General features: G+C 37.7%; 1 protein-coding gene and 1 long non-coding RNA gene across 5 annotated transcripts in view; one reads left to right on the top strand and one right to left on the bottom strand.

The window, feature by feature from the left end:
* Window positions 1–9,213, bottom strand: part of LOC309388390 — a 96,627-nt gene extending 87,414 nt beyond the window's left edge. The window contains exon 1 of one of the 2 annotated variants that reach the window (XR_014174771.1): window positions 9,103–9,213. This is a non-coding gene — a long non-coding RNA (uncharacterized lncRNA). The remainder of the gene's footprint in view (window positions 1–9,102) is intronic. The other variant, XR_014174772.1, reaches the window with a different exon arrangement.
* A 99-nt stretch (window positions 9,214–9,312) lies between these two features.
* The window catches only part of DAPK1 (death associated protein kinase 1), a 65,685-nt gene continuing 52,681 nt past the window's right edge, over window positions 9,313–22,316 (top strand). The window contains exons 1-2 of one of the 3 annotated variants that reach the window (XM_081945626.1): window positions 9,313–9,427; window positions 10,381–10,550. In XM_081945626.1, coding sequence (XP_081801752.1) covers window positions 10,489–10,550 — 62 coding nt within the window. In that variant the 5' untranslated portion in view covers window positions 9,313–9,427; window positions 10,381–10,488. Of the gene's footprint in view, window positions 9,428–9,483; window positions 9,931–10,380; window positions 10,551–22,316 lie in introns of those variants that run through there. The other 2 variants (XM_081945628.1, XM_081945627.1) reach the window with 2 other exon arrangements.

The raw sequence follows: 22,316 nt of genomic DNA, 5'->3' as shown, positions 1-22,316 counted from the left end.
AGTATATGGAACCACATCTCCAAGCAGATGGAACAATGCTCTCTAGCTATTTCTTTTTAATCTCTCTCTTAACATTTTATAGCAAACCATAAGAAAATGGATAAATTGCTTTTGCCTGAGAATTAAATTGCTAACATGAAAAAAGTGTATTTGAAATTAGACAGAGGCGTGTATATATATGTGTGTGTGTGTGTGTGTTATATTTGTGCTGACACACACACACACACAAAACCACATTTGGATGAATGATGACCAGCCCAAAGTCACCCACTGGGTTTCTGTGGCCCAGAGTGGTTCTTGAATCTCAGTATCCCCATTGCCTGTCCAACCCAACTACAAGCACACTACACTGGCTCCGTTTGTTCACATGCCATCAAGTCAATGTTTATTATTCTTAACAACCACATAGACAGGACAGGATGCTCTGTTCTCAACTTGGCCTTTAATCTTCCAGTGTTGCTCCGATTACCAAGCTCATCCAGCCCAATGTTGCTCCGATAATCAAGCCCATCTCTGCTGCTTTTTCTCTTTTTATTTCACATTTCCCAGCAGTATAGATGTTTTGAAGACTCTGGGTCTTTGCATATGTTACAAGTTGAGTTGGTTATTTGTGCATCTATTGAGAACTCTTGATTTCTCTATCATCCATTTGTTGGTAATGATGTGGAATATGAACTTAGACATATTATTAAGTAAGTTGGTTCTGAGTAGAATTCAAGGGACTGGTTGTCACATATTAAGCCTTTTATGGCCCAGGGACTGGATATCTTCATGATCGCCTTCTCCAACAATATTTGCCCATTAGGTACATTTGGGTAGAGTGGCTCTGCTACTCAATTAAAAGCTGTGAGTTTGTGGTACTAAGGAAGTGTCATTGCCCTGCCCTCTTGAGCAGCACCTTTCCATATATCCAAATCTAAATCTAACTCTATATCTATATCATCTCTATCTCTATCTATCCATCTATCCATCTATCCATCTATCCATCCATCCATCCATCCATCCATCTATCTATCTCCCTCCCTCTCGTAGTTTCTGGAAGGTCCTTAAGACCTGGCACTGTTCCCAGAACTGCGGCTAGTGTGTCTCTGGAGATCCTGGATTACTTTTTATAGTTGTGTGGCTTTTTAGTTTGGGTTAAGTTTTTAATTGTTCTAATTGTATAGTCTAATGCAGAGGTGTCAAACTCACATCGTCATGTTGTCATCATGTGATGTATTGTAACTCCCCCCCCCACTTTGCTAAATGGGGGATGGGCATGGCCAGAGCATGATGCAGCCAGTCCAGGGCTGCAAGTTTGACACCTCTGGTCCAATGTATGCAATCCACAGTCTTTTGGAATGATTAGCCATAATAAATTTATAACATCTTTACCATCACCAGCATCAAGTCTCAAGTAAGTTATACTTCAATTTATCGAGAAATATTTTGAAAAAATATGGTCTTTGTCACATTGTAGATCTGTCACATTAAGTAATAAGCTGAGAATATTCTTGCTCACTGGAAATAAATGTTATAGACCAATATTATCCCCTTTGTTCATCATCAAGTTAGTTTAATCCCATCATAATAAAACAAAAAGAAATAAAATTGTGCTGCTTTGTTTGCTAGCCCCCAAATCACAAAAGCAGATGTTGTGGTGAAAAGACAATAGGTAACGTGCCTGGTTGCTTATTATGCGTACATAAAGATTACTATGTAAATTGTGCATAAGTGATACCGAAGAGGGTTATAAATCATTTGCCTAGTTAAGATAATGGAATCTTTACTTCAGTAGATTATGTCACGAAATATAAAAGCTTTCAGCTAGATTGAATGCTGTGTAATTAATAATAGTCATTGTAAGGTTTCAAGCAGTTCTAGAACAGTTGGGAATAGAAATTGCTAACCAAATTCTTCTCACTGGAAAATGCATGCCTGAATTTTATTTTAGGCACTGGGCAGAACAATCATAATTGCCCCAGAAATCTGTAGGCTGCAGTTTAAACTTAAAATAATAAGATTCTGTATATTTTATTGTTCAATATAATGCAAAAATTCTGCATTTTTTTTAAACCAAGGAACTGTGTGTTACTATGGTGAAGAAAATAATACTATCTTTTATGCAATTATTAAAGAAAGAGATTAAATAGAAGTAGCTTAGCCTCATTGATTCATGTTTAGGTAACCGGAATGAAATACTGTAGTGCAATGAACCATAGATTCTCCTTTTCTTTTTCCAACAGTTTACAGCCTCATTTTGCTGAAGTTAATGTGTTCTGAAATGGACTTCACAGTATTGTTTCACAGCTTGGGAATTACCTAAGAATTTGGCTTTAATTTTTGTCGTAGGAATTTATTTATTTATTTGTTTGTTGAATTATGTAGCCACCCTTTTCACAAGAAATTATTGTTTGCAAACGAAATGCAATCATTAACTTCTATGAAAGAAAACAAATCATGTTCCAAATTCCTTGCTCTCGTGATCCCAGGGAGTGGTGGAATCAGTGTAGATTTTAGCTCTTAATTTAAGTGTCTTGGTTCATTTGGCACATAAATCTCAGTGATAGCTACTGAAAAATATGTTACCCAATAACTCTATCTTGGATGCAGTTGCTTCCTGGTAATGTTTCTTAACTTCAGCAACTTTCAGTTGTATAGACTTCAATTCCCAGAATTCCCTGGTGGTTGGGGAATTCTGGGAATTGAACTCCACACTTCTTACAGTTACCAAGGGCTGAGAAACACTGTAATACTGGACAAATTTAAGAAAGAGAGAAGCTGCTAAAAGAAATAATGTTATATAATATTTCCCATTAAATACAGTACATGCCAATAATTGTTATTATACTGCCATAGTGTCACTGATATTTTTAACGTAATATTAGGTATTTTTATCCTGCCTTTATTATTTTTATAAATAACTCAAGGCAGTGAATATACTTAATACTCCTTCTTCTTCCTATTTTTTCCACAACAGCAACCCTGTGAGGTAGCTTTGGGCTGAGAGTGACTGGCCCAAATCATCCAGGTGACTTTCATGCCTCAGGTGGGACTGGAACTTTAAGTCTCCAGGTTTCTAGGCTGGTGTCCTAAACTGTATAACTTTAATCATATTTAATTATTGTTTTATGGTGTTAATATTATACCTGTTAGCTGCCTTGGGCATCATTAATATCAAAATATATCATCTATTCCGACAATCTCCTTGTCAGTTCTTTTTTGCTAAGTCTAGCTGTACTTAGAAGTTGGAAAGACTGAACCAAAACCCTATGAATCAAAAAAATGCATTCTATTGCTACCTCCAACCTCTTTTGGAGAAAGACTAACGTGTGATTTGGCAATTCTGCAGATCACATTAGGCTCTTGGCAGATCTTATGAGCCTGTGGGATATATCTCATAACAACAGCAGCAACAGCATTTAATATTTTTTTTTATCCAGAAAATTACGCATAGAAAATGGCTGATTCTATCAGGCTATTGAAGATATCACAAGGAATACAATAAAAGAGTAATTTCTAAGGAATGAAAAAGGCAATTTGCTATATAGTACTTGCTCACCCTTGCCAATCTTTCTGGTTACTGAGATGCCACTCTGCAATCAAGCAAGATAAACTCTTTGACTTTTCCATAATCCAAGCTATAGCTCTTCAACATGTTATTTACTGTAACTTTATGCAGCAAAATGTATTACAAAAAGGTGTCAGATTATATCTTTGAAACTTTGAGGGCAGCAGTAGATCGTAAGATCATTCAGGTAAAATGAGACAATCTAGTAGTTAAAATCCTAGAGATCCCAAAACAGGAACACCCAGAATATTTAATACATCTGGCTCTTTACACATGTAGAGGTATGCCACAAATCAACATGCAACTCATATTGAACTGATTTTCTACAGCAGTGGCACAATTCTAGCACTAGTCATGTCTTATTTCCCATATTTCTTGATTGGCAAAGTTAGAATGTTGCAAAATATTTGTGAAAGGCCATGGATTAAGGCAAAGTCGATCAAATCACATGTTTCACAATGTTTTTTGCCTTTGCAGAGCCAGGGTGGGTATGGCCTAGGCATGACACATCCGGCCCGTGGGCCGCCAGTTTGACATCCCTGGATTAAGGGATTGGGATCAGATAAAGAATTATCTGAATTGGGTTTATGTCTGTTTAAATCTAATACATGAATGCTTTCCGTGTGATGCAAATAAATGCCGATAATATTCTTGAACTTTAGAGTGGAAGCTATCAACTTCCGACCCTTGTTCTTGAATTATTGGCTGCCACTGCATGCAAAGTTGCAAGGTTTTTATTACTGCCATTGCAACTAGCTATGTCTTTCTTTGGTATACATCACAATCTTTCAAACAAAAAAGGCTCATTTAATTACCAAAGCTTTACTAGTTCAGCTCAAATTTCTTCTTTTGGCCATTAGCTGCCAATAAATCTTTACTGACTGAAGGAAACTTCAATATGGTAAAAATGGAACTAAGCCTCAGAAACGATAGTGCAGCAGGAAAACTAAACAATTGGAACTTTTCAGAAGAATTTATTGGCGTGTCAAATTTATGGCTGCCCATCTCACAGCAGGTGACTCTGGATGGCACCTAATAAAAATACTCTATAAAACCAGTTAAAAACTATGAACATAAACAAAAAAAATCACAAGAGGGAAGATATATATAGATCAGAGGTAGGCAACATATAGATAATACAGTCAGCACATAGGTCCCCTATTACCAGGAGATCCAAAAACTTGCTGAAGTTTAAGGGCTTTCCCCAAGTTTGAGGCTAACTTCACCTCAGGAGGGTTGATGTTCCAGGGGGTGGGTTCCATGGTAAGAAGGAACTCCCATCTTACTGCAGATGTCTCTCCTGCTGGATCTGATGGGACAGGTAGAGATAACCGGAGAGGCAATCACTCAGATACCTGGTCCCCTGCTATGTACGGCTTTAAAGGTCAAACCAACAACTTTAAGTTGACCTGGAAGCAAGCTGACAACCAATGAAGGGCTATCCAATGTATTGCCCTTTTAGAAGCCTATACTACCACATTTTGCACCAGCTTTACTTTTCAAGGCCACATAATATTCATTCATAATGCTTGTTTGTTTTTGTGTGACTGTCCATCACACCAAGTGACTATGGGTGGCGAATAAAAAAAAAACAATTGATACAAAACTTAAAATACATAGGATCTGAGAATATATCACCCATCCTAATTACTAAATTGACCATAAAACAAGTTCCTGAACACACTCAGGAACCCAGGACTTGGCACAAAGCCAGAGTTATTTTTTTAAGGATTTATGGAAAAGCAGCAGGGCTGGGATCATCCTGTTCTCTGGACAGATAATGTTTCACATTAATTATATAAATCCCATTAACAATAAAATAAAGTAATAAAATGAAATGAAATAATAAAATATTACATATAAAATGCAATAGCCAACAAGATTAACTGCTGATATTCTAGATCAGGGGTGTCAAACTCAAGACCCACTGGCCAAATCCAACCCTTGGGGTGTTTATATTTGGCCTGCGGGGTCGGCCTGGAGATATCAAAGGACTGGCCCGCGGTGCCTCTGCTGACCAAAACGAGCCATGGGGGCTTTCTGTTCTGGATGATTCTCTATACAGAAATTCATTGGGAAAACATTCAACTAATCACCTAAGAAAAGCAAAACATTCAAATTAAGCAGCCAGACAATGCAATAAAACTGAATGTGCTTTCAGAATATTTACTTGGCAGTCTAATTAGCTTGTATTCAAATAATAGTACAATTCTGTGCCATGCTACTGTACACTCATTGCTTAAAACAGAGCAACCTGACCACTGTCCTTCACACTTTGGTGACTTCCAAATTATACAATTGTAAATATATTCTATCTAAACTGCCTTCGAAGATTGTTTGAAAGTTCAACTATGGAAGAATGCAGAACTTGCATATTTTTGAGGCTGACTGATCTTCATGTATATTTACACCAAAAAATCTGTAGTGATTGCCAATTCATTTAAACCCCATTCACCTGAATATTGAGATTAATAGTCTTAAATCAGTTGGATCCCAAACTATTTAACAGATCTCTCTTCTCTTGCATTCTCCTTTCCTTCGTCTTCCAAATATGTTCTGGTTTCATCCCACTCCAAATTCCGTTAAGTGGTTAAGTTACTTTCGACTAGGATTGCCTGTAACAATTTCAATGTTGTAGACACTTTGGTCAAGATATAGGTAGATTTTTTTTCTGACTAAACAACATTTTTTTTGTTTTTAAAACAAAAACAAATGGGCAAACACACTGTGATAATAGTATGACTACCCTGTATAGTTCAGGTACTTTAATTTATGGCAAAATATAGATTTTATTTTGCAAGATGATATCATCATTAAACAGAAAACACCTGACTTGGGAAATATGGTCTTGTGAATCATTTGGAAGAACTCAAATATGTTTGGACTTACTTAAAATTTGCAGAAATAGATACACATGCAGTTATTTACAACACAAGCACAGAAGCATATTTGCTTCAGCATTCACTACTTCATAATCATGAAACAAAAGTTCTATATCATGTCTGCTAAAGTTCAGTATAAGGTTGATAGATTCATATTTTTATTTAGATCAAAATGTGATTTGCTTGCGCTTTATTATGGTGTGTGAACCACGTTTGTGACTTATTCAACATTAGGGTTAAGCAAACCACAATCTCTCAGGTCTAAATCTTTCGCCAATGACAGGTCTTTGTTTCCATATTAACTTCACTTTCCTGAATTAATCTGTACACTTGAATTCTATAAAGGGAAAGAGAGTTAAAATTAGACGCAACTAAATGTTCTATTCCACAGTTCAGTGATTTGTTAAAGCCAAGAGATGGCAGAACATTTTACAGATATTTCCCTGATCCAGTGTATGTATTTCTCCTTACCCAAGTAAACAATAACGTGGAGGACTATTGAGAGGAAATATTCATAAAAGGCATATGCAAAACCAAGAAGATATAATTATTGGATTGTTTCTTGCCCTTGACGATTAGCATTTGATTAGGTCAAAGGTTCACGTAACAGTTACCCATTGCTCATTGCTTGGGGTTGTTTTGTAGATACCTCTGGGTCATGAGTTACTTTCAAGGTATGTAAGTCTGCAAAGCAATGTCAAATGAGAAATGAAAAAAACTGTTAAGCTTGCTGCAGCTGTTGGAAATGCATTTGGTAATATTGAACAATAGTTAGCTAAGGTTTACAGTGCACAAGCATATGGAATACTAAGGAAGAAAAAGCTCACCTTGGCCCTTTAAAATTTTAGTACTACAATGCAAAATACAATAAATATTGCAATATTGCCGTATAATTAGGGATATATTTAGATCCTTCAGTCTAGTTTCTCTTCCCCAGTCTTTAGTCATATTAAAAGTTGCAGCATATTATATAAGCCAGCTGGAAGAGCAGGCTACATGTAAATATAGGCAGTTCTCTTGGTTTTGTTTTGGCAATTTAAATTTCTTTTCTGTCAATATGAGAGGTTCAGTAGGCTCCATTTGTTTTGCTCAAATTTTTACATCACTTACTTGGATTGAAAACTAATTAAGAATATCATTTTCTTTCACTAACTTTTAAAATGTTATGGTCATTTGAGAAGTGGCTCAATTCAAACTTGGCGTCTTAAAATATCAAACCTTTTTTAGTTATATCAAGATGCATAAACAGATGCACATGCCAAACTTGGGAAAACTTAGATGTGCATTTCCATGGATGGGAGTTTTACCACACAAATGAGATTTGTAAACCACAACAAAAACCATTCCAGTGATTTTCTGATCTTCAGAATTATTTTCAGAATGGTTTATCATTTGCTTTCAGAATAATGTATCATAAAAGCACAAGATTACAATACTATATAAAAATTTAGGAGAAAAAGAGAACTCATTAAAAGCAGCAGACTAGAACCAGCATCAGAAAGAATATTTACCTATCAGACATAAAATTACTAGACAAAGCAGTGGATATATGGAGAAAACGAAGTCCAAGAGGAGGCTGGAAAGGTTAAGAAATTAGCAAAAGGCTTATTTCTTTCAAGGATTCCCAAAACTGAAAATTTCAACTATTGTTGTAAGTGGCCATTTCAGTTTAGGTATGACAATAGTGTGGCATGCAAGGATTTTGTGCAAGAGCTTTTGTGGAATAGATGAGGCGGAATTTTTCCTTCAAGTGCTGTGATTCCAAGTCATGGCTCCCAACAATTAGAACAGAGTTCAGAAATGAGCCAATGAATTTTGGCATATATTGACATTCAATTTGATCACAACGCACAATTTCAATCTGGTTACAGACAACCTAATATATAATAAAAAAATACTAGCATGGAAATGACTAATGCTGTATTTTCATGGTGGTTTCATTAGTGATGCCCCCAAGGTTAGCTCTTCAGTTAAAAATAAAAATGTGGGAATTTAGTCCTATAAAATAATCCACATATTAGTAATTCACATATCATTTCACTGCTACAGAATAGAGTAATTGTAAGACAATCACTCTTGATAAGGAAGTCTATAGAGACTCTCAGTCAACAAGGTCATGGTTCTCCCAAAACTGCCCGGACAAACTGGACTTGGTTTTTTTTCTTGAAGACATTTCGCTTCTCATCATCTCTGAAGAAAAAGCTTCTTGGATGTGAAGCAAAACATCTTCAAGGAAAAAACAAAGTTCAGTTGCCTTTTGAAAAAAAAAAGAAGAAGCTCTTGATAAGGAAGTTTTTTTGAAAAAGCAAACCTTGCTTGTCAGAAAGTCAAGGCAAAGGCCAACTTTTTGATAAGGCCCTACAATCATGGGCCAGAAGAGTTCCACACCTGCTGCCTGCTATACCTGCGGATGCTACAACTCACTTTTCTTTGCGTGTGAGATCTTACAACCCCGTTTGGTAAATATTCGGAACCGGGAACCTTCCAAATGCGTTTAAGATCCATTCTCAACGATGCCCAACTAGCTTCACGTCTGGCGGTTTTGCATTGCCGGAATCCAACTGGAGGGCACCAGTTAGTGAAGGGTGGACTGTACTTATATACTGGCCATTAACCTTTTGCAACCCCCCCTCCCCCGAATGGATGAAGTTCTTCTACCCGGGCGCTAACCTGGGGCGAGGGAGGTCCCGACGCCTTCCAAGCCGCGCCAAGGCGGCCGGCGATACCCGAAGGTAAGCAGCCTGGCTAATACACCTGCACGCCTTTGTCGGCCCGTGCGTGCATGCGCGCGCACGAGCCGCATCCTCCCTCCCCCGTTGCTCACCGCTGGCGTGGGCTGGTCGGGAGAAGAGAGGGAGGGGTGTAAAAGCGCCGCGGCTTTCCCATTGGCCGCTTGCCGGAGTGCCTTTCCCTAGCTCGGCTCCGAAGAGTGTGCGAACGATTAGAAAGGGAGGCTGCCGCCCGGAAAAAAGGAAGCGCGAGCTGGAGCAAGAGGGTGAGTGAGCGACGGAGCGAGCTGGAGGGGCGGGTTTTTCTCCCCGGTCTCTCGCCGCCCCAGCCAGAAGGAAGCTCCCTGCGCCAAGGAGAGGTTCCCGGCACGCCTCCCCTCCTCCCCCTGCGGCGGCGGCGAATCCGCCAGACGAGTCGGGGGGCTTCCGTTCCTTCCTTGCCGGGTTGCTTCCCTCCTTCGCCAGCGGGAGGGCGGAGAACGGGGCAAGGCCTTCCAGGAGAGCAGGAGCCAAAGAGGAAAAGCGCCAGGCTCTTTGCGCTCCTCCAAGCAGGGCGAAGGGGAATGCCCGCGCCTGGCTAGCTGGATTTTATCGACAGCCGAGCGGGTGGATTTTCGGCGGCGGCGGCTCCTCCCGGTTGCACGTCCTAGTTGACCGGGTAACGGAGGGGGGGGAGTTGCTGAGGAATGTGGCGTCGGTGCGGCTCCTGGCTCCTGGCTCAGGTGAAATGGTGGCTTTGGGGGCTCCTGCTTGCGGTGCGGGGAAGAAGGTGAGATGCGCGCGAGGAAGCGGCGCGCGGAGTTTAGGAGGCGCCTTTCTTTCCCCTCGCTCCCTCCCCAGCGAGGCGTTGTTCTCGGGCGGGGGGAGAGAAAGGGGTGACTTCTTTTTCCCTGGCTGTTGTCTCCATTTCGCAGCTCGAGGCAAGGGGGAGAAGAGCCTCTCGCTCGTGCAAGGCGCGGACAAGGGAGAGGAGGACCCCGGGAGAGGCTTCCATTTCTTGGCAGCTGAAGCCCGGTGATTTTTAGAGAGCGAAGTTAACCAGCCGGCCGCTACCCGGGACCGCTCTGCTTTCCCAATCCTGCTTGCTTTCAGAGGCGCTGCCGGCGTGGTGTATGGTGGACCTGTGTGCAGGGAGAAAACAGTGACATAACCGCACCCTTCCTGCAAACATGGGCATTTTAACTCGCCCCTTGCTTTCTCCCCTGTCTCTGTTCTCCAGAGCGTAGCGCCATGTATGAAGTCCTGGAAGACCCTACCAAGGTGGAGGTGATGAGTTGAAAGGCAAAGGCAGTGGAAGCTGGTTGTGGGCTTTCCCTTCCCAGCTATCATGACTGTCTTCCGGCAAGAAAACCTGGAGGATCACTACGAGGTTGGAGAGGAACTTGGAAGGTAGAGTACCTGTTGGGAGGAAAGTACATGGACTGGGTGGCCTTGATTGGTTTTAAAGAAAATTGTCCCTAGGGGACAATAGAAACCACAGAGCAAGTGTTTTGGGTTGGGAAGAAGGCTGAAGGTTGTGGTGACCACAACAGGACCTGGGAACCAATCCGGACGTGTGCACAACCCAGTAAACTGGGAACTGGCTAAGTGCGTTTTAGTCTTCTGTGGAATGTGAAATCAGGCTGCTTGATAGATTGCTGTTTCTGTCTGGCATGTGAACCCAGAAATGTGGGTTAATTGACTAAACTCCAGTTCAGTTGACCAAGATAATAAATATATTGTAGGAACAAAGTCACAGGACTGAACTGTAAATGTGTTTACCATTCATGCATTCCAATGAACTGCTTAAATGCTGCAGATTAAGAGATATGGTATCTTTTAGCAGCTGTGTGCCTTTTAAGGGGATCATTAGATCACCAATAAAATGTATTACATTGTGGCAAGGAACTGAGCATTGATACTGGTGTTATGTAGGCATTTTTCCTGAGGAAAAGCTCAATATTCTGATGAAATTACCTCAAAGAAGATTCTAAGCAACCTGCTTTGTTGAAAAATACTAAAGAATATTAAAATTATTACCTCTACGTTTGTTTTATGCTGATAGTAACTGACTATAAGAACAGTTTGCTTGATCCCTTAGCTGTGAATTGTTAGTGGATGTGGTAGAACACAAATCTGTATTAATCTGTTCAGTTGCATCTTAAGCCTTAATATGGAAGGTTCTGAATCCAAATAATTTTTTAATGTTATCCATTTTGTTGACACTTGATAATTCTCCAACTATCAGAGTTCCCTTATTCATTTCAGTCAAATGTCATATCAAGTAAGCTATCATCATTATGCAGGGTAGTTTTAACACAGATTCCATAAAGCTTGTTAGTTGAACATTATAACATGCTGGGTGTGTACCCAATAGCTTTGTGATAGGAAAAACAAAACTATTGACTGCTGATTATACTTCCATTTTATTTTAAATTTCTGAGTTTAATTGCTGGACTGCATTTGTTTTAAAGTGTACAATATTACATTCTGGTTGTCAAGGTATTGTAAGCTTTCAGTAAAATCCCGAAGTGAACAGTAAATGTTTCCATTTCAAGAGTTATACTTCTCATATACCCTCATAATTAACCCGTAAAGAAAGTTTAGATTGAAAGTTTGCTGTGATTTCCAAGCCATAATGAAAATAGTATGAAGGTTGGCAAGATTATTGAGAACCAGTTTAGCAATTTGGATGTCATGCGGATCAACGCAAAAACTTGTGTGGAAACAATAATGATGTAAACAGAACAAATTTACCAACTTGCAGAAAGACTTCTAGCCATCGAACTAATAAGCTATGTAAACTTGGAAATGAGTTCAAATTAACCCCTAGGTTTGGACTTTTTTGAGGATGTGTTTAAATTATGGTCCTCTTGAATTTATTTTTGAGTTACATACAGTTAAGAGAACCAATTTAGTGTGGTGGTTAAAGATACCAGGCTAGAAACCAGTCACTTTCTCTCAGCCTTAGGAAGAATGCCATAGCAAACCACTTCTGGAAATGTTGCAAGAAAAGTGCAAGGACTTGTCCAGGCAATTGTCCGGAGTCATCCCTTACTTGAGGGCATGAATTTATTTATTTTTCTTTTCATGTACAATTATAATACAAAGAAAATACAGTTTTTGACTTTTAATTATCAACACTCAAATTATTTTTGAAACAGGCAATAGTTTTACTGTATGTATTGTGTACACTGATTACCTTATAGTTACAGGGGAAAATCCAGGCCTCCTTCAAATTAATAAGAAAACAGCAACTAGATGATTAACTTGAATTCTGACATCATTCAAATTAATTTTCTAGAGATAATTATAGCCTATTGTGAAAGTAAAAATACATTTACCTCATTTTATTCATTTTTATTTTATATGCAATATGTAGCTAATTATAATCTACAAGATAATTGTAGGACTGTTTTAAGCACTGAGCGCTGTTTTAAGAATTTCAAATTGTTGCCAGTAGTCTAATGTTATTTTAGAATAGTAATGAGAATGAATTGTAACAGTGTTAAATGTATACATAATTAATGTAAGGAAAGGATTAAAAATTCAGAATGTATTAAATAGGAGATTCTTGGGTTCCACATACCAGGATAAAAAAAAGTTAATTTGCAAAAAATAATAGTTTGGATTTCTTTTTCTTAACTGCTGCAAAATTTGTAGCGAGCTATATCTTTTTGTTTTTCAAAATTAACTGATGCCGATTTGCTGTAAAGATGCCAAAATTGCAAAACGCATCTTATTTTAAAAGCCAATATATGATTACTAACCAAGTACATTTTATTTCATAAATTGAAATTTGTTTGTTAATCTCTATGGGACATTTTAAAGAGTTGTCTGAAAACTCTTAGCTTGCTTTTATACTCACTTGCATCACCAATCATTTTACTTCAGTATAATTTTATGCCTCTAAATGGTGATAATGAATGTGTAGTTTACATTCTGTAGCAGTGATTTGAACCCACAGCCATATGAGCAAAACAATTAGTACTCCCTTGCTTGTAACTTAAACAGCAGTAATAAGCAACCACCACATTGTACAATTTCATAATGCCAAAACAGATTTTGGTTCCATTTAAGAGGAAATTATTATGAAATACATGCATGGCTCCACTGCTGCATTTTGTCCTTTGTGGTTATGAACAGTGTGACTGTGCATTTTAAATACAGTATTCTCTGGTTTCTTTGATATGCTATATTGTTTCAGGGACTCTATATGTAGTTGCCAGAGTGCTACATTCTTGTAATACTTTTTTTAAATTATCCTTGATCAAAACAGTCCAAGAATTTGTTTCCATGGCATTGGCTTAACATTAAAGGCAGTATTATATTAACCTTGAAACTTTAAGATTAACCTTGGTTAACAACAGAAATTGGGACCAGGAATTCTATCACGACACAGTTGTAAAGTGCATCACATAACCATGCCAACTTACAGTAGCAGTTCCATTTGCCATTGTTAAGAGATTCCAGTGTGGTTGTTAAGTGTGACATCATGTGATTGTCATTTGCGATCTCCTGCCAAATGCCTCAATCATGTGATTGCAGGGGTGCTGCACGGACACAATTTTGAGGACAGAGAGTCATGCAGGCGCTGTACACTCCGTGCACTGTAAGTCTCTTTGTTCAGTTCTGTCATAACTTTGAATGGTCACTGAACAAAAAATTGTTAAGATATATTTCAAGAAAATAAGCCACAAAATCATGGATTCGGTATGCGTGAAATACCCATATAGAATTTTCATTTTAAGAAATAGATATTTTAGGATTAAAAGCATAGCACAGCTTCAGTTATGTCAGAATAGAACTGGAAGGGACCTTGGAGGTCTTTTAGTCCAGCCCCCTGGTCAAGCAGGAGATCCTATATAATTTCAGATAAGTGACTGTCCAGTCTCTCCTTAAAAACCGTCAGTGATGAAGCACCCATAACTTCTGTTCCACTGGTTAATTGTCCTCACTGTTAGGAGGTTTCTCCTTAATTCCAGGTTTTTTCCTTGATTAGTTTCCATCCATTGTTTCTTGTCCTGCCCTCTGATGCTTTGGAAAATAAATTGACCCACTCTTCTTTGTGGCAGCCTTTCAAATACTGGAATGCTGCTATCATATCCCCCCTGGTCTTTCTTTTCTCTAGGCTAGCCAAATCCAAATCCTACAACCATTCTTCATACGTTTTAGTCTCCAGGCCTTTAATCATCTTAGTTGTTACTCTTTTCACTTTTTCCAAATTCTCAAGATCTTTTTGGTTATGTGGTGACCAAAACTGGATGCAGTGTTACAGGTGTGGTCTTACTAAGGCTTTATAAAGCAGTACTAATATTTTACATGGTTTTGATTCTGTACCTCTGTTTATACAACTAAAGATTGTATTAGCTTTTTTGGTGGCGGCTGCACACTGTTGACTTAAATGATCATGCACTAGGACTCCAAGGCCCCTCTCACACAGGGTGGATAACAATCAATGATTTTTTTTCAATAAAAAAAATAAAAATGGATTTTTTTTATTTAAATAAGATTTATTATTATTTTTATAAAATTTATTTTAATAAAATGCTAAATATAGTTTTCTGTTTAAAATACATTAATAATTGAGTTTATTCATCATGAAATGGAGCTTAGTTATGTAGCATGAGGCTGTATTGTGTGCAATATTTACATTTTTTGTAAACTCAATGAATCCAAGCTCTGCAAGCTAAATGGGAAACTTCATTTTGTTAGCAAATAATAATATCAAAGCAAGAATGAGTCCTTACATTTAAAGAGCACCTGTCATTCCAGATCCATTGTGGCAGCGCTTGTTAGCGGGCATCCACTCACCTGCTGCCTGCCATGTCCCTCAGCTTGTTGTGTCACTGCTGCATCACCAGCCATACCATTTAAATGAATGGGACTGTTGGTGAGTCAACAGTGGGTCAGAGGAGCCGCTACAGGACAGAGATGACAGTTGATCTTTAAAAATTATGATTTAAATCGAGTTGATTTAAATCAAGCCTTTTTAACTAATGATTTAAATCAAGACAATTTAAATCACTAGTAAAAAGGCTTGATTTAAATCAAATCCACCCTGCTTTCACAGTTACTGTTTTTGAGCCAGGTTTCGCCTAATCTGTACTTGTACTTTGCTTTTTCCCGTCCAGGTGTGAAACCTTGCTTTTCTCCACATTAAATTTCATTTTGTGGATAGAGCCCATTGTTCAAGTCTGTCAAGATCTTTTTGGATTTTGAACTTGTTTTCTGGGGTGTCGGGTATTTCTGCCAGCTTAGTATCATCTGCACATTTGATGTGTTTCCCTCCCTCATCTAAGTCATTTATGAAGATATTGAAGAGTACCAGGCCTAAGATGGAACTTTATGTTACCCCACTGCTTGCTTCTCTTCATGTAGATGTAGTACCATTAAGGACTACACATTGAGTACAGTTTGCCAGCCAGTTACAAATCCATCTGGTAGTGACGCTGTCTGTCCCACATTTTTCAAGCTTACCAAGAAGTACCGTGTTTCCCCGAAAATAAGACAGGGTCTTATTTTCTTTTGAGCCCCAAAATAAGCACTTGGCCTTATTTTTGGGGAGGTCTTATTATTTTTGAGGTGCAGGGGGCTGCGAGCATGGTCACTTCATGGCTGCTGCTGTGTTATAATATTTTCAGGAAGGGCTTATTTTAGCACATGTGCTCAAAACCCCGATAGGGCTTATTATCCAGGGAGGTCTTATTTTCAGGGAAACAGGGTAGGTTGTGGTCTACTTTGTCAAATGCCTTGCTGAAATCCAAATATACTATGTCCATAGCATTTCGCTGGTCTAATTTAGTCCCTTTGTCAAAGAATGAAATGAGATTGGTTTGGCATGATCTGTATTTAACAAAGCCATGCTGGCTACTAGTTATAACTTTATTTGTTTCTAGATGTTCACAAATCTGTTTTTTAATTTTTTTTTCCAGTATCTTCTCAGATATTGATATTAGGCTGATTGGTCTGTAGTTTCCTGGATCTGTTTTTGTTTTCTTTCTCCTTTTTTGAAGATGGGAACCACACCAGCTCTTTCAATTCATGGAGGATTCTGTCTCACATCTGAATAGAAATACAATTTGTACAGTCAGATGTACAAATAGGCTATTTCTCCAAATACAAGTTTTTTGAGGCAAATAGAGATACTGTTTCCCATATCTGTAGTCTAATCCTTAGTCGCATTTCCCTGCCAATTTCTGCAAATAGACTGAATTGGTTAAGTGCAGAGTTCTTAAATGGCAGTGGGGCTTAAACTGTAAAAATCTCCCTTTGAATCTGTTGCTCACTGCTATAAAACAATACAGCACCTAATTTTCTAAAGGCAAACTGCTTCATTTAAAGGAGCTCTTATCTCAAATCAGTGGTTCCTCGTTTGATTTAGTATATGCACATCAAATTGCTTTTTAATGCAAACTTTACACTAATTTTCTTCTAGTTTCTATCCTGGACAGAAAATAATAAAGTTAAGGAGTAGAAGAATAGAAATGGAGAAGAATAATATGAAAAATATAAATGGTATAGTAACCTGGAAAAAATACTTGTCTGGCCAATCAGTGGTACCAATTGACCCACGTGTGCTAACATCGGAATTCCAAAATATAAGTAGCCATGTAGAATTGTAAGTCAGCTCTGGAATTGCAGGAACACAAAGTATAAAATTTACTTCTTCCAACATTAAAATCTTCAAAGCTGGCTGTGCTGCTTTATATTGTATGTTTTATTTAGAGGAACTCTCCAGTGCTAGAAATGCCCTAGTTACAGAACCCAGCTAGATTGCCACACTGCATACTTTGTTTCAATTGCAATTATATTTCAACAAGTTGAAACCTTGAGCTAGGTTAGAATTAATTTAACTCTCAGGGGAGGGAACACATTTCTCTGCAAAATGGCATGGTTTGCAATTTGGGGGTTCTGCAAACTTGCAACTCTTCCTTGAACAGCAGTTGGAAGTTCTGGCCAGGAGACATTTTACCCATCTTCACTCATACAGCAGCTACAACTGTTTCTAGAGAAGATGCTTTGTCAGTGATTCCTGTCCTTATCACTTCAGAGGTGTATTACTGTGCTTGGATTTGTTTGTCAAGACTACTTGGAAATTGATTCAATATTTAGCAGGATAATATCAGTATTGTGGGAGGTACATTTGCTGCTAGTTTCTAGGTACACTTCAGAGAGTTGCCATTAAAACATTTTGGTTCAGATTCTTGTTTCCTCTCCAAATAGCATCTTCCTATCCTGTGCATTCTGTGCAGGAAGAGATGTTGAACATTCATTCCTACCACTGGTCAAAAGGACAGCAAGGTTTTCAGTGGTTGCCCAACCTAACAGATTTATTTATCCTCCTCTGGATGAATAGATGTTTCATCCCAATCATCTGTTAGGAAACAGACGAAAACTATTGTCTTGGAACATAAATTTGGAATCAGAGTAGCTGTTACTTGCTGTGTCTGGCAGTTGTGTTACTTTATAGTTTTTATGTTGATTCTTGGACTTTGTCTTTTCTGATATGTGTTGTGAGTTGTAGTTTTGTCATCTGCCAGAAGCTGATGACTGGAATTGCATACAAATGCTGTGAAATAAACAATAAATAGGAAAATGCTATGTAAATTCAGGTATACACTATAGCATAGTATAATGCAAGCAGATATATAAATCCTTGAAACTATGGATAACACTATTAGGTCTTAAAATTAAAATTAATTGCTGATTATATATTTAATATAGTATAATGACATGCCCTAGAATGTCATTCATCTTTTGCTTCATACAATTAGAGTAGTGTCACTTTCAATTTCACAGGATTGAAATAGTTTTGACTGCAATAATATTTGGGAAATATAATGGTATAATAAAAGCTTATGAAGTAAGAAAATACTCAAAATAGGTTCTTGTTTTAAATTCAATGTTTGGGGAAATTGCAGGTCCTTACCCTGATACTTGCAAAAAAGACCTGCAAATATAGTATGTTAGTGTTGCACCTGAAATATATTTTGTTTCAAACTTGGGACAAAGTGTTCTTTCCAAGCTGATTTGTTTTACAGGATAAAGGTAGAAAAATAGTTTCATGTCTATAATCCAATGGGACAAAACAAAGTGTGAGGTTGAAGAAAAAAACTTATTTCTTTGTTTTTCACCTCCAGGAAACAAAAATAATCCATGTCAATTGATATCTCTCATTTAACCTATAAAAAACCTGTACAAAGCGATTAGTTTAGTGCTATGTTCAAAATTGGATGAAGTGTGGCTATTCTTAATATGGCTTATTGAAGCAATCAAATTTCATAAATCATGATTGAATTTTATTATAGGATAATATGAAATTCGATTCCTTCAATAAGTCATATTTAATAGAAGCAGAGTTTAAGTTGGAAGTAATATCATATTCTCTTCTGGTAGCCATACTAGAGCAGAATGTCTGAGTTTACCAAATCTTGTAAACTGCTTATTCTTATGCTTATAGCATCTAAAGAATCCCTGATTTTTAACTACAGTTTGATGTGAGATCCAAATTGACAAAATATAGTTAATGATCAAATTTTCAAATCAACCTACCACAGAATTGGGATTACAAACTATAATTACACTAATAACATATAATTTGTACTGCTGAATGGAAAATTAAAGATGGAAAAATTAAAGTAGACAAGATATTCAAATATTTCAGTGATTTTACTGGTTTTGTTAAAGTAACATGAATTAGCCCCACCAAAAACAATATTGGACTTTCATATTGCATATTCCTCCCTCCTCTGGTATAGTTATATACCAAGACTTGAAACTTCTTCCATTTTAGAGTAATTGCAGCTTTTGGCCAAAGCTGAACAAAATTTCTATGTAATGTTAACTATGCTTTATTGAAACAAGCCAGTTTTAAGTTATAGTTTGGCACTGGCTATTTTTAATTGACTAAGTTAAAATTAACTGTATTTAGTGTTCAAATGAAAACATAGTCCGAAGCCCATTGAATGAAATTATAATTGTTAGGTGTATCAAGTGCATAATTAAGTTTTTGCATAATTTAAAAATATATTTCACTTTTATATTATTTCACTTTTATATTATTTCACTTTTATTTGAGACTCGTTCTGGGTTAAAGTTGCATGACATAATTTCTTGTAGATTTAATAATGGGTAGATATTTTAAGAAGTGGTACAGATGAGCTTGTATTTATAGAAATTAATTTTCTTCTGTATATTCATAAATTTCCCTTTAACAAACATCATGGATGGGAATATTTTTTTTCTGGATAGGCAAGGTAAAACATGATGGCATCTTTCTTGCCTGTAGCAGAAACATTTTCTGTCTGAATGGATTTCACCCATGCATGAATTCTTTTTCAAGAAAGTAGGTCTTGTACCAGCAAGGTGAGATATAGTATTTTTCCACTGTAAGTTTTCCATTTCTAGCTTTGCATTGCTTTATTAAATTAAATGAATGTAATATGAAATGGGCTTTGGGAAAAATAAGATGTGTTTTTTGTTCTGATAATTAAGTTTATAAAATGTGTGTGCATATACTTCTTCTGACATAATTAAAATATGAGCTGCCAATTATCACTATCTTCATTTTTTCTTAAAATTATGTGAGGAAAATTTCCACTTTTGTCCATCTGACCTTTTCTCTTCACCTTTCCTAAAGAGTCAGGATTGATTCAGAATTGCTGATAGTCATTCCCCATATATATTCAGCACAACAAGGTTGTTTTGTTTAAAGCCACATTTTTTTGATGATTGAATTTACAGCGGCAACATAAGTTGCAGCTTCCAGTAGGTGAGTGATTGCTTGTATATTTATTTAATATTTATCTATTTGCCATGACAATGTTACCTGCACAAGGTCTTCTGATTAAATGGCATATTAAATAAATTTCCCTGGATTTCATAAGCATTATAGAAATTTCTTAAACAGAACTCTTGAGTAATAAATTAACATTTATAGAAATACAGGTATTCCTTGATGTATGATAACAATTGGGACCAAAATTCTCACTGGCAAAAGATGCGATCATAAAGCACAATGTCATATGACTGCATTGCTTAGCGGCAGCACTCCCAACATTCCCCATTGCCATTGCTAAGTAAATTCCACTGGTTATAAGTATCCACCCCAATTTAAGTCAATCATGGCTTAGTTCCTCCCACTCTCAAGCCTTGGTAAAGTAAGAGACTACCTCCAACTCTCCCCCACACACACACACACACTGCTCATCTCACCACCATCCCTGCCCATTTAGCCACGCTGCACCCTGTCTTGTGGGCCAACAAGAAGTCCCAAAACTGATGCTGGGGCTACCTGCTACACTCTGGCTCAGAGTCTTCTTGGCCTGCCCTGGGCTGCAGCCCCTGGCACACAGTGCAACCCAAAACTGTAGCCTCCCTTTGAAGCCTCAGCTATCTAGCTCAGCACTATAGCACAAAGCTGCAGCATTCTAGAAAACCCCAACAGCATGGCTCCAGGAAGCTGAGACAGCCCAGCTGCCCTCACTGCCTGTCACCCCAGCTGACCTTCACCGTCTTCTTGCTTCCACTGAGATGTACTGCCATGGCCTTTTACAAGGCAGCTGCTCACCACCTGAGGCCATTTTTCCCTAGGTGTCACAAGGAAAATGTTGTGCATGACCTTGGGACAGGCATGCTTGGTCACCAGTAAAAACAAGAAGATGGCAAAGGTTGCCTAGATCGACGAGCCACAGAGTGGAAATGGTGTAAATTGTGGGAAGATAGGTGGGGGAAGTTGAAGTGTCCATACAGTCTTAAGTAAAGTACTGAGCACCCAAGTTTTGACCTCCGGAGTGCTGCAAGGGCTGTAACTTCAGAGATAGGTCATAAATCCCTTTGTTCAGCATTGTTGTAACTTGAAATGGTTGTAAGTCGAGGATTACCTATAACCAGAAGTAGCTGGCAGTTTGATCTAGTGATTAAGGTACCTGGCTAGAAAGCAAAAGACCATGAGTTCAAGTCCCACCTTAGCCATAAAGGCCAGCTATGTGACTTTGGGCTAGTCACTGGCCCAAGGTTGTCTCGCTTCACAGCCCAACTCATCTCACAGGATTATTGTGGTGAAAATAGGAGTAGGAAGATGTGTTGGATGTGTTCACTGCAAATATTGGGTTATTTGTGAAAATAATAAAAGGCAGAATATAAATTAAATAGTTGTAGATAGAGATGTCTAAATAAATAAAAGCAGATTACTTCCTGATTTTCTTCAACTTCTCTATATTTACTAAATACTAATACTAAGTTCAGTAGAATAATTTTTTGTAGAAAGGTACTAATTTTAAATATTAGCATTTGTTGTTGACAGTTATGTTTTATTTTTGGCCTTAAAACAGCAGACATTTTGTTTTAATATAAGACTGAATGTTTAGTAATAAATGAAACTTAGAGAATATATTTACATTATGAAATTCGAACTTATACTGTTCAAATCATATGATGGGTACCTGGCAATGTTGTATTTTGCCTTGCTACTCACGAAATGATCTTATACATACAATCACTTTTATTATTGTATGGTTAGGATAACAAAGGTTGTATCCCCTAATGGTTGGCAAATAGTAGAAATGCATATATAATCCTCATCTCACTAGCAAAGTGCATTTCATTTTCTAATAAGATTTATCCTTCCTCTTTCCTACCCACATATTCACACACCCCATGCTCTGAATTTATTTGAGGACAAAATAGGCTAAAAGCCTAACTAGTTTTCTGCTGTGCATTCATTTTTAACAAATTACAATCAGGAAGGGGAATAATTAAAGGCGTGGTACTGTTCCATGTGACGTTAATAAAAATCTGCCAGGATACATTGATTCCAGAAACTAGAAAACATATTATTAGGAATTGCATAGTAGATCAAACTTTTGATATCTTAATATTACACAAGCTTCAATATCCCTTTGGCTCACCAGGCCTCAGACAGTATATCTTAAAAGAGGTAGTACAAGCGCATAATTTACCTTCCCAATACGCAACAATCATTTAGGACATATATAATAACATACCAAATATAAGGCTCTTCTTAGCGACCTTTGGAAGTTACAACAGATCTCCCCAGGGCTACTTACAACCCAGATTCAAAGTTGTGACAGACCCCCACCCCCATTGCTATCTGAGTGCATTTTGAGTGCTTGGCAACTGGCATGCATTTACGGCCATTTGTAGCATCCCACA

The sequence above is a fragment of the Natrix helvetica genome, assembly GCF_964273705.1.
Source record: "Natrix helvetica genome assembly, chromosome: 2".
NCBI lineage: Eukaryota > Metazoa > Chordata > Lepidosauria > Squamata > Natricidae > Natrix > Natrix helvetica.
This window is presented reverse-complemented; position numbering and strand designations above follow the sequence as displayed.